Here is a 12,594-nt window from a genome sequence, read left to right as displayed (position 1 = left end):
TAATGCATTTTGCCACAGAACCATTAAGAGACAGTCACCAAAACCAAAATTGTTATCTTTAACTTAATGAAGTGCTTACTATAAACATGAAAATATTTCTGGCTTTTATGCCTCTGTGTTTTCAAGAAAAATAGAAATCTTGAATCAGAAATTGTCAGCTCTTCACCTGTTCAACTTTTGGCCTAATTGGATTTGGGAAGTATTTGAATAATGGATAATGAGCTTTCCTGAACAAGTACAGAAACTAATTCACTGGGCATGAATTCATTCTGTTATCAGGACTTTTGTTATCAGTATGTTATCCCCTTGTATTCATTGGGAAGTTATCCGTGGTCTTGTTAAATTAGTGCCACCCCGCCCCTGAATTGCTTGGCCACATTTGAAGGATTCTTGAATTGCTCTGTGTTTTGTTTCGGGAAACTTCTGGGAACCTGTTTCATGGCAAGCTTATTATTTCCTTTTTGGCTTGGCTCCTAAATTTACCCAGCGTTCAGCTTCTCATCAGCTCTAAGGCCTTTGTTTTATTTTATTTTATTTCGTAGAAATTTTACTTACTTGGTGGGCTATTTATTTTTAGATCAGCATAATAAAAGATCTAACAGATATTTTATGCTTTGTGGTAGAAGTCAGCTTACACTTGTTTATTAGTGAGCAATCTCCTTTTTCTATAGCTATTGGAAAGTTAGCATATCTTTGGTAGTTTTAGAATATAGAAATCTTGTTTTGCTGTAATTCTGTATAAAATTTTATGGCACAGTACTTTCTTCTAAACCACTATTGGTAATTACCTTTACCTTTAATTTTAAAAAGATACTTTATCACTCCTCAATTTTAAGACTATAATCCTGGCATTTTATTTTACTAAATGAAATATAAGTACTTGTACTCAGAGCCAGCATATATTTCCCATAGGCCATTCTAAAGTAGAGAAACATTTAAATGGGTATATTTTATTATTTGTAAATTATACCTTAGAATTGATAAGAAAAACTTACTGAACTACACACAGTATGTATGCATTTTACTCTGAGTATATCTTAATTTTAAAATCTGTTTTTAAAAAAAACTATTGTGTGAATACCTCTTATTTTTCTTTATTAAATGAAATATTTAGGTTTTTATTTTCTCTCTTCCTCTCCTCTCTCTCTTTTTCTCTCTCTGGCACCAAAAAGTGCTTATTAATAACCCTTTGGCTGAATCAGTTGCACTCCTGTGGATATTTTGGCACCTATTTTACTCCGAGTACTTGGTGTTTTAGCCACATTAATTATTTCCTTCGTCTTCAGTCACACCAGCTGGACTGACCTGATTGTTTCACCTCATAAGGCAGAATTTGTACCTATTGCTAAATGATTCAGGCTTTGATTTTTATTCCTTTAAGTTATTATTTTTTTATTTTTTTGGTGCTCTGTAGCATTTCCCTGAAAGCTTTATTACCTATAAAAGATTAATTTGTTTAATTATAATCTGTCATCATGTTTTTAAATTATTGGCTTATCCTCTGAGTCAAAAACTCCTCCCTGCAATTTTGCAGCTTTTTAAATAAGTAGAATAGCAGGATGTGGGCATTTTTTTTTTTTTTCTCTTCTTCTTTTTTTTTTTTTTTAATTCAAGTTAAAAATGCACATGGCTTAAGAAGTTAAATAGTACCATAATAGGTTTGTAATAAAATCCAGTTATTGGCTTGCCCACACCTCAAGCCATTCCCCCAGTCTTTTCTCCCCACAATGACCATTTTCAACTCTTGACCTACTGATTCTAGCTTATATATATTGTATATATCCAAATTTCTAGAAAGCATGTTTATCTTTTGATTCATTAATTTGGGCCTTTACTAAATTTTATTTTCTTAAACAGCCATCTCCTGCTTTCTCTCCGCCTTTGCTTCCCCTCGCCATCTTCCCAATATGGTATATTTTTGGGTAAAAACATTATTTACATTATTTGCCTATAATCATCACAGATAGTGTTGTACTGTGCTGTTTCCTTTTTTAAGATTTTTCTGTAGTTAATAATTGCCTATTCTTTCCATTTGCATAGTTTTCTTTCTACCTATTGCTAATTTTTCTCATACCTTCTAGTAGCCTCTCAAAACAATTTTCTCAAGGTCACTTAGTGCTGTCCAATAGAAATATAATGTAACCCTCATATATAATTTTACCTTTTCAAGTAGCCACAGTGAAAAAGGTTAAAAGAAGCAGATGAATTAGTAATATAGTTGACTTAACCAAATATGTTCAACATGTTATTTCAACAAATATTTAAAATATTTGAGACATTTTACTTCCTTTTTTTAGTACTAAGTCTCAACATCGCATGCGTATTTTACACTTTACATAACCCCTCTTTTCAGACTGGTCATGTCTCAAGTGCTCTCAGTAGCCATGTGTGACTCGTGGCTGCTGTACTGAACAGAGCAGTTTCAGGTGATTGCTCGGTGTGTTTTATTTGCAGACATCCCTACTGCAGACTGCCATTCTCTTTCTCTCTGGGTTGATTGGACTGTAGGCACACAGAGCTATCTTGAGACTTACTTTGTTTTTCTTCTCAACTAGATTTCCTATTCCTAGATTTCAGGTCTTTTCCTCACTTCTCTCTGGTCCTCTCGGTCACATTTGTACACAGACAAAGGGCATGTTGTTGACACATCCATCTCTTGAGTGATTCAGCTTTAATCTGCGTGCCTCCTAGGTCTGTGCATGGTTGTCATCCTGGGAGCTCCTCCTTTCACAGTTTTTGGGAACATTGCCTTTGCTCTTGTGTCAGATTGTTTTCTTATATATTGCCTATCTTTCTTTTTTGGTTTATTCTCCCCTCAGGTAGAAGACATGCTCCATTGGATTGCTGAGAAAAGGGAGCATGGGCAGTAAAGTTTTTGAGACCTTGCATATCTGGAAATGGTCTTTTTTTCCCCTTCTCACTTGATTATTGGGCTGGATATAGAATTCTAGGTTGGAAATCATTTTTCTTCAGAATTTTGAAGGCATTGCTCCATTGCTGTCTAGCTTTCAGCGTTCTTCTGGCAAAATCAGAAGCCATTCTGATCACCTTATCCTTTGAAGGTCATCTACTTTTTTCTTCCTGGTAGAATATTCTCTTTGCAGGATTCTGGAGTTGCAAATTCATATGTTTTAGTATGGGTCTGCTTTGATCATTATGATGAGCACTTGATGGGTCTGGAAGATTTTCTTGAATGATTTTTTGATGTTTTCTTTCCTTGTATTTTCTTTTGCCTAATTTTCTATTATTGTGGTTGCTTTTTTGTTTGTTTGTTTGATTTTACTTTCTGAGAAAATTTCTTCTATCTTTATCTTCTCTTCAATTAAGCTTATCATTTCTGCTATCTTGTTTTTAAGTTCCAGGTGACATTTTTGTTTATTTTATGTAACATCCTGTTCTTAATTCATGGATGTAGTATCTTATCTTTCTGGGTATATTATCTTTTCTTATCTTTCTTAGTATATTAATATATATTTTTAAAGCTTTCTTTTCTCTGTGGTTTATTAAAAGAGCTTTTTTTCCTGTTTTTTTCTTTTTTCCTTGTAAATGTCTTATACTACAGGCTTTGTTCTTACATCTTGTAACCAGTGGTTGTCTGCATGAGAAGAGTAGGAGCTTACAAGGCAGATCAAGAGCTCTGAGCAAGTGTAAGAGTCTTGTTAGTGTGGATCTGGCCATGGGGCCTCTGGGGGGTTGTCAGTTGCACACCCTGGTATCTTTTGGTCTTTCCTCTTGTCTGCTCTGATTATCTAGAGAGCACTCTGCCTCCTGATTTATGTTTTCCAGAAAGTCTCCAGATTTCTGCAGACGCTTGAGGCAGCAGTCACCCAGCAGCAGCAGGGGGGACTGTGGGGGTGGGGAAGATCCAGTTCCCCTCAGATAGCTCCACCCCTGACAGATTGACCCTGCAATGAATCCCACCCCTCTTTCCAGAGAGGCAGCGCTGCCTGAGCCTTTGGAGGATTCTATGGTGGAAATCAAGGTGGTTCTCTACTTTTCCCACTGTGGGCTTATAGGTCCTGCCAGCTACTAATTGGTCTCATTTCCAGCTTCCAAAAGCTGTTGCTGTTGTCTTCTTTCCTGTTCTTCCCTTGTGGGTTTTTCTTCTTTCTTTTTTTTAATTGTAGTAAAATATAGATAACCAAAAATTTATCATTGTAACCATTTTTAGGTATACAGTTTAGTGGCATTAAGTGCATTCACATTGTCATGTGGGTTTGTCTTTTAATAATAATCAAATACAAATTAAAAGGGAAAGATTTTTTTAATGTGATTATGGTGGTGTTTTAGGGAGACATAATGCAGATTTTCTGTTAATCCAGAAACTACTTCTTTCTGACAGTTGAGTACAATGGGATTTGTTTACCATCGCCTAGGAAAGCAGTTGGATAGTTTATTGGCATAAAAGTGCATTTTATCTGTTCTTAATAGCTGTAACTTTATAAAAGGTTACAGGTGGAACTCCCAAGCCTGACATTCAAGGCTGTCCGAGGTCTGGCCTCCCCACCTGTGTGCTCCAGCCATCTGTCATTCTTCCCACCGGCCCACTCACTGTTCCTTGCATACGATGTGAACTTCAGCCCCGGTGCCTTTGCTGTGCTGGGTGTTCCTGAGTGGAATCACTTACACACACACACACACACACACACACACACACACACACACACACACACACACCTTCCTTCACACACACACACACACACACACACACACACACACCTTCCTTCACACACACACACACACACACACACACACACACACACACACACACACACCTTCCTTCTCCCAGCCCTCTTCCGCATGTGTCTAACTCCCAGCCCCATGCTGCTTCCTTGAACCCCAGCCACGGGTTGTTCCTTTTCTGTTTTTCTCTCATGACCTTGTACATGCCTCTGAATTATCACCTTGCATTTCCCACACTGCCTGGCTCCCTTTGATGTCTGTTTCTGCACTGGGTCTTCCTCAGTGCCTGGCACGGAGCCTGTGCTCGTTAAATGTCTGGATGAATTCCTGATGCCAGAAATTTCAAGAGAGAACTCTATCCTTTTTCTGTAGGATATCCGACATGAAGCCAGCGACTTCCCGTGTAGAGTGGCCAAGCTTCCCAAAAACAAAAACCGAAACAGGTACAGAGATGTCAGCCCCTGTAAGTATTCACATCACCATTCCCGGTCTCACTGCTTCCATCGTGTCGGGCTCTTCCTCAACTGCAGGGCCTCTCAGTCAGGACTCCTTTAGCCCTGGAGTTGGATAATACATCACTAGCACTAGAGATTTATGACTTGATTGTTTCCTATAACAGAGGCATTAGAGACTTTAGAGTAATGGTTCATTTTGCCACCATCGGAGAAGGGATAAGGTTTCATTTTTCTGGAAAATTGTAGCTTTGACTTTTTCTCATGAATCATTTTCTTACCAGCTGAAGCAGAATAGAGCAGGCATAATATAATCTTTTCTGGATGGCTTAGCAACTGTGTTAATAGATCCTAAGCATTGTATTGAACTGTAATGATGCCCTATGCAGGCATTCAGGGGTGGGAGCTGCTCACTCCCTCTACCAAAGACTCGAGTCAGCTCTGCTTGTCGAGTCCCACCCCACCCTACACCCTGCTACCATCGTATTTCCAGTTCTTTCCTGCCATTAGCTCCAGTATGCCTGCTGACCTTTGACAGCCTCCTCTGCCTTCAGAGTATTTGGCTCTCAATCTACTGATATCTTGAAAGTAAATAAGGAGACATGTTAGAATTTATATAAAGCAAGATACACTGGAACTGAGTAAAGGACATGAATTTTTCCATGTCTTCTAGGCCCCAGAAGCCTTTTTGACTCACCTCCAGGGGCTTTAGACATTATCAGTCAGTGAGGGTTGTAGCTGCCGACATTGCCTATGACAGTATTCCCTGCCAGGGTAGAAGATTCTGTGGGTTATTCCTCAAACAGGCATTTCCTGCACACCTCCTAAAGCACACTCTGTCGGTGTCAGCAGGGCCTCCTGCTCTGAAATGAACAGCACTCAGGTTCCTGGGAGGGGCGTTAAAATGGACCTAGATTGGTACAGAGCAGTCTGCCTTTGACTGCTGCCACAGTTCCCTGCCTGGGTTTGTGTCTCCACCTGCCACTTAGAGCTGTGTGGCTTTGGGCACAGTGTTCTGTTTTCTGACCTGCAATAAAACAGTAGTCACACTGATCTTGTCAGATTGTGTGAAGATGAAATAAAATAACATCAGCCGCTTAGCCCAGTGTCTCGCTCAGAAATGTTGGTGGTGGTTGAGATCTTCATTAACTGAATGAAAGCAAATGGCAGCAGTATCTGCAGTGCAATTTTAGGTCATCAGGTGACACATCATTGTGCCCCAGCACCTGACACTCGTGAGTTAGCATGTCTAGGCTGTGGCATGCCAGAGGTTTTATTTTTATTTTTTAAATGTGTTTTTATTGTTTTAGAGAAAGAGAGAGGAAGGGAGAGGGAGAGAGAAACATTGATGAGAGAGAAACATTGATGAGAGAAAAACATCAATCAGCCACCTCCTGCACACCCCCTTCACTGGGGATCAAGCCCCCAACCTGGGCATGTGCCCTGACCGGGAATCAAACTGGCGACCTCTTAGTACATGGAACAACGCTCAACAAACTGAGCCACACTGTCCAGAGCAAAGGTTTTATTTTTTTTTAAAACTTCTCTGAGTGATTCTGCTGTGAGGTCTGGCCAGCTGCCATGAGCTTGAAAGAACAATTACTGTTTACACCTTTCAGCAGTGCCAGGACATACCCTTGGTCTGTAGCTTTTGCTGTACTTGCTCTGAATTAGTCAATAATGTGTTCAATATTCCTTTTCTACATCTTTGATCAGTGCTCATCTAATTGGTTTTATGAACCAGTTTTACAGAGAAAGAAAGCATTTATGATATTCTAGGGAAACATTCCGAAACTTTTTTACCCCCAATCTCACTTCTCATATTTTTCTTTTCTCCCCTACCTCCACCCTCCAGTAGAAAAAGTAATTTGCTTTTAAGGTTATGGGGAAAATGGGAGGGTGATTCAAGGTAGAAGGGGATCTTGTTATCTGCCTTTTGGCAAGTGAAGAACCCAGCGCTCAGAGGAGGAGTTGATTGCCCAAGGTCACCCAGCACTGTTTCAACCTGCTCACATAATTCACCAGTGTCAGACACATAATTTTTCTGAGATCTTTTATCTCCGTGACCCACTTACATATTACCAAAGTTTTTCATTTTGTATTAACTCCCCACAATGAGAAACAATATTCCAAATAGTTGCTAATTTTCAAAAACACCTCTTTGGAATCCTTTAGAACAAAAAGCCCCAAATTACTTATCCCCATTAACTTCTCCTTTCCCATTGGGCTGGGGGAGAAGATGCTCTTTATGGGTAGTCACCTGAGTTCATCATCCCTTGCGTTGTACCAGAAATAAAAATACCTGCTCTTGTTAGCTGCACTAGCAGGAATAGGAAAGTGGCCCTCGGGAAACCGTTGTTTCTGTGACAAAGTCATGGTAAAAGGGAAAAAAAGTGGTTGTACTTTTCACTGACCTGCGCAGAACTTCCAAATGAGAGTTTATTTTTGAAAACTATTCTGAAAGTTGTAGCTAATATACTTTGAATTTTTTGGATTCAAAGTTACTCTTTGTAGTTAAACTCTCTTTTCAAAGTCTTTGATCATGACAGATTCTGACTTTGAGAGATTTAGAATCATTTAAGTATGTTATACTTGAACTTTAGGGAAAAAAAACCTTATGTAAAAGAATTCAAGATGTGACTTTTCACACTGTTGTGTACTTAGGTCATTTAATCTTTAAACCTTGAGCTGTAGGTTAAGTTGAGGTGTGCTCATAAATCTTACCCTCTAAAAGTATGTACATGGTGGGGCAAAAGTAGGTTTACAGTTGTGAGTACACAAAATACAGTTTATTCTTGTATTATTATTTATTCGTTGTTGTATTCTTTTCCATACAAACAATTGTAAACCTGCTTTTGCCCCATCCTGTATTAGGCATCAGAATGGATCTCTTAACACCTCCTCTCCCTAGCCTACCAAGTTCTGAGGACAGTAATAAGTGTCATAGGAAGATATGACCTAAGTGTCCTAGGAAAATTTCCCAAATGGGATGTAATCCATGTTTTAGTGTAGTTTGTCCTTGTTGCTATTTAGCATTAAGTTTCAAACACTTCAGAAAACCTTCCTCAAAGTACTAGTTATCCCCATATTGATGACTGGTCACAATTTAAAAGGCATGGCCTCAGCCAATGTGAACGCCCTTAATGCTACCAACTCACCTTTGCTTTCCCTATGGGGTGCAATGCCTGTGTAGACACTTTGGTCATCCAGGATTAACCTCTGAGTTCTGATTTGCCTTTCAGTTGACCATAGTCGGATTAAACTACATCAAGAAGATAACGACTATATCAATGCTAGTTTGATAAAAATGGAAGAAGCGCAGCGAAGTTACATTCTTACCCAGGTAATCCCAGGATTGTCTGAAATTTTTTAAGTGGTTTTTGCCTTACTTGATGTCAATTGAAATGTTTTAGAGTGCTGTTATTACTTCAAATAAAAATCTGCCACATCTTTCAGAAGCTCAGGTTTTAAACCACCCATAAAAGCAACAAGGTAGGGGAAAAAATCCTCCTTCAGAGATTCAATTTGGTTGTAACACTATCTTTCTGAGAAGTATGACATTGCTGGGCTTATGAGAAACAGCATTTAAATGGCAGAACTGCCTGTGGTCTGTCCACAGAGGCAGCAGAGCTGTGGCTAGAGAACGGCCTGTACCTGTATTGATTCCATAAGTGCCTCAGAGCATTGAGTGTTCTCATGGAAATCTTAGAGGGTTAGCAGTTACCAGGAACCTTTGTCCAGATATTCTTTCAGAATTCCGTGGCATGGCCCTCCTTTTTTGGTCCAGGAAAAAACATTAGATTATGTGAACAAGGATGCCAAATCACTTGACATTCCCATTAGCTTTGGCATCTTTATGGAAAGAATCACAGAAGTGGTTTAATAATTGATCTCCTTGTGAAACACTTACTGGTATAAGACTCAAAACAATGGGTATCTGGGAGTGGAGATAAAGGAATTTCTTTTGATTAATTTTCTCAAGTCTTATTCTGTTACCTATAAGTTAGTCTAAACAGTCTAAGTTTCTCTTTGTTTTCTTATTTCATATCAGTTTATCAGTCTTATATATGGCTTTGGGTTATAGGGTGATTTTGAACATCAGAATTCTGCCAATATTTGTGGAGTTTTTTTGGTTTTTTTTTCTGCCAATATTTGGAAATTAAAATTATAGTGAAGCCAGAAGGCACTACGAACAAAGGGCTGCTTTGGGGGCAGGGAGCTAGATGAGGGCATATACACTGTGGCCCTTCCTCTCTGCCCCTTTTTTGTCCTGTCCCAGTTCCCCCTGTCCATGACCATAATCAGCCCAGACATCTCCCAGTTAGTGTATGGGACGTCAGCCATGCAGTGTTCACTTCTGGGGGGCTATTGAGTAAGTTCTTGGTATATGAGTAGGGGACAGGCCTTTACCTAGCATCTCTGGGGTGGTTGGGGTGGGCTGGGGCAGGGTGATAAGAAGGGAGATCCCTGGTGGTGGCAAACTGGTGGGAAGAGGTTTGAGGCAAAAGTGGCTTCTTAGGAACTTCTCTTTTTAGAATTCAAGTCTTACTTCCTGATTTCAGCCATTCAACTTTGGTGTGGGGTCAGGAAGCCCAAAACAAAGATTCATAGGGTGTATAAAGTCAAATGGAACAAGAAAATCACCATGGCACTTTTGTGCCCTGTCTTCCCCACCCCCATGCCTTGGCAATTACTTGGCACATCTGAAGTTCTGTCTCTTTTGTCGGGTGGCACCACAGATGTATCTAGCTGCTGACATGGTCTCCCTTTGCCCTGGGACTTACAAAAGGGATCAGAGCAGCCTGACCCCAAAAGTTGCACCTCCAGATAGTATGACTGAAAACATTTTCTACTCCACAAAACCAAGGAACCCTGCCCATTTTTTTTCATTGTTGTTTATGCAAATGATGTAAGTCTTTAAAAATCTGAGGTATAGAAGTGTAGAGAATGATGTCACTGGCGTCCTTTCACCTCCCCCATGAAGCACTGGCGAAGTTCGCTGTGTATCCTTTCAGATCTTATGTGGTATTTAATCCCTCAGACCCATTCTAAACTGGGGTGGTGTTGGAGGGTAGGGAAGGTGACAGCTGGTAACGAGAGCAAGAGAGCTGCCACTGTGGAAGGCCCAGCGAGGGGTTCTCACGCTCAGGTCAGAGGGTGAAAGGCCCGGGCGGCCAGCGAGGAGGCTGCGTGATTCCTGCCTCCCAGGAGCCACTTTTCTGTTAGTTGGGGGAAAGGGTGACACAGGTAATCCCTGTTGTCCGCGTCCTGCGGCACATACATGGAGTGAGGACTTTTGGGTCAGACAGCAAGTCTGAGATGAGCGCAGGGAAGAAAGAGAGCACTGCAGGTTTGCCTGGGCAAGGAAAGTGTGGGGAGACTCACGGGAAAACATGTAGAGAATAAGGGGAATTGGGATGAAATGGGCGAGGATGCTGGAGGAGATGGTATGCTCCGGCATGGAGGCCGTAGGTGACGTCCCTTCCAGGCCTTACTGAAAATTGAAACAAACTTGAAGCATTCGTATCCTTGTATCCAGTAAACATCTGTGCCCATTGCTGGGTGGGCTAAAGTGGGACAGGTCAGCTGCTTGGCAGTCACCCCATCATGCCCTGGTGACATCATGCCCCTTAGGCCACCTGACTGACCATTTGTGTGTCCACATTTCTTACGTTCCTTGATCCAAGGATGAAGGCTCTCTGTGATCAGGTTTACTGTTAGTAATAATAATATCTAACATTTTATTGATTGTTTACTATGTTCCAGGTACTGTGGGAAGCCTTTATATATGTGAATATAGTTAATTTTCAAAACTGTATGAGTAGATGCTATGGTTAGTCAAGTGAGATAGGTGGAGAAACTGAGACATGAGAAGTGAAGTGACTTATCCAAGGTCACAAAGATCAGTGATTGGAACTGGAACCACAAGAGTATCACCGTTGATCACTTCCCCATACTGCCTGTCCCCTACACCTGGGGGGTGGGTCCTAGTGGATCCCCTTTACCAATAAGCCCAAACCAGAAAGCAGAATCAACATTTTCTTTCTGTTAGTCAGCCCTGAACCAGCTCTGAGATGTGGAAATGACCTTTCACTGTGTGTTAGAAAATAGAATTGTGGTTACTGACCACTAGGCAGGGAGAAGATGGGTCCCTGTCCCAACCTCTGCCACTACTGCCCCAGGGCACTGTTACCACTAACTGCCAATGATGAGCTCACCCTGGAGTATGTTTCTGTGTAAATGGCATGCACTTTGTGGGTTGTGTGTTTACAGGGCCCTTTGCCTAATACATGCGGTCACTTTTGGGAGATGGTGTGGGAGCAGAAAAGCAGGGGCGTGGTCATGCTCAACAGAGTGATGGAGAAGGGATCGGTAAGTCGTACATTTACCTACTCTTATATCACTGTCTGCCTGTGTGTCAGTCCATAATGTTAACAGTTTGTCTAAAGAGGCACTATATAAAATACATGTTTATTGTAAACAAGTCAGATAAATAAGTGAATTAACAAGAGGGACAAAAGTAAAATTGCCCTGCCCCTCAGTGAGCCTCTCTCCAGAGTTGGAGCGTGCGCTCCGCTTCACCCTCACCTCTGGTTCCCACGCTGCTGCCGGTGCATTGTGGAGCTGTGGAAGCATGGTTTCATTTTGAAAGGCCAGTGTCTACTGTACCTTCACATTAGCTCTTCTGCCTATGGGAACAGCTCGGCTCTGGATTTGCCTCTAAAATCCCAGCCACTTGGCTCCTGGCCACACTCTTTAATGTGGACACTGTCTGCTTGTGCATTTACTTTAGGATTTATGTCACCCTTTCTTCCAAGTTCTTTGCAGTTCTTTAAACATCCCTCGTATAGTACGTGGATTAGAGGTGTGTGTTTGTTCAGGCCATCACCCTCCATGCATCTGTCTGTCCCTTTAGCCACCCCCACCACCCTGCCTTCCAACTTGCTCCCCTCTGCCTGTTCCAGCCCTGCATCCAGAATGATCTTTCTAAACCCAGTCTCATCACACGTCTTCCCAGCTGAAAACCCTTCTGGGGCTCCCCCTGCCTCTCAGTAATATGTAAGGTCCCTGTAGCGTCTAGTGTGGTATTGAGTGTGGTTGGCCCCTCGTTAACCTGGACCCTACTCCCACCTCCAGCTCCAGTCAAAACAAACCTTTTTTTTTTTTTTCTCTTTAAGTTTCTTGCCATCTTACCATGTTCTCTGGGCTAAGGATCTGAATCACAGTGCCCACCCTTACCCCACTTTCAGGTGTCCTCTGATTGCTTTCCCTCTGGTCAGCCGTGGCTTGTGCTGCCTGCCCCTTCCTACACGGCTTACTCTGCGGGATTGCCTGTTAAAGGCCTGTCTCCACGTAAGACTGCTTGCGTGCCCAGCACCAGTGTGGTATTCAACATAGTGAACAGATGCCACATCCCCGCTACTTGGGCCCTTCCCTCCCCCCGACACTGGGGCTCATT

The 12,594-nt window shown here is 41.5% G+C and overlaps 1 protein-coding gene across 1 annotated transcript in view; it reads left to right on the top strand.

Annotated features, from left to right (window-relative positions):
• The window catches only part of PTPN1 (protein tyrosine phosphatase non-receptor type 1), a 63,187-nt gene that overhangs the window by 36,196 nt on the left and 14,397 nt on the right, over window positions 1–12,594 (top strand). Inside the window, exons 2-4 of the mRNA XM_081148532.1 lie at window positions 5,056–5,146; window positions 8,378–8,478; window positions 11,409–11,507. Of these exons, the coding sequence (XP_081004658.1) occupies window positions 5,056–5,146; window positions 8,378–8,478; window positions 11,409–11,507 (291 nt within the window). The remainder of the gene's footprint in view (window positions 1–5,055; window positions 5,147–8,377; window positions 8,479–11,408; window positions 11,508–12,594) is intronic.

This window comes from Miniopterus schreibersii (genome assembly GCF_964146895.1).
Source record: "Miniopterus schreibersii genome assembly, chromosome: 10".
Lineage (NCBI taxonomy): Eukaryota > Metazoa > Chordata > Mammalia > Chiroptera > Miniopteridae > Miniopterus > Miniopterus schreibersii.
This window is presented reverse-complemented; position numbering and strand designations above follow the sequence as displayed.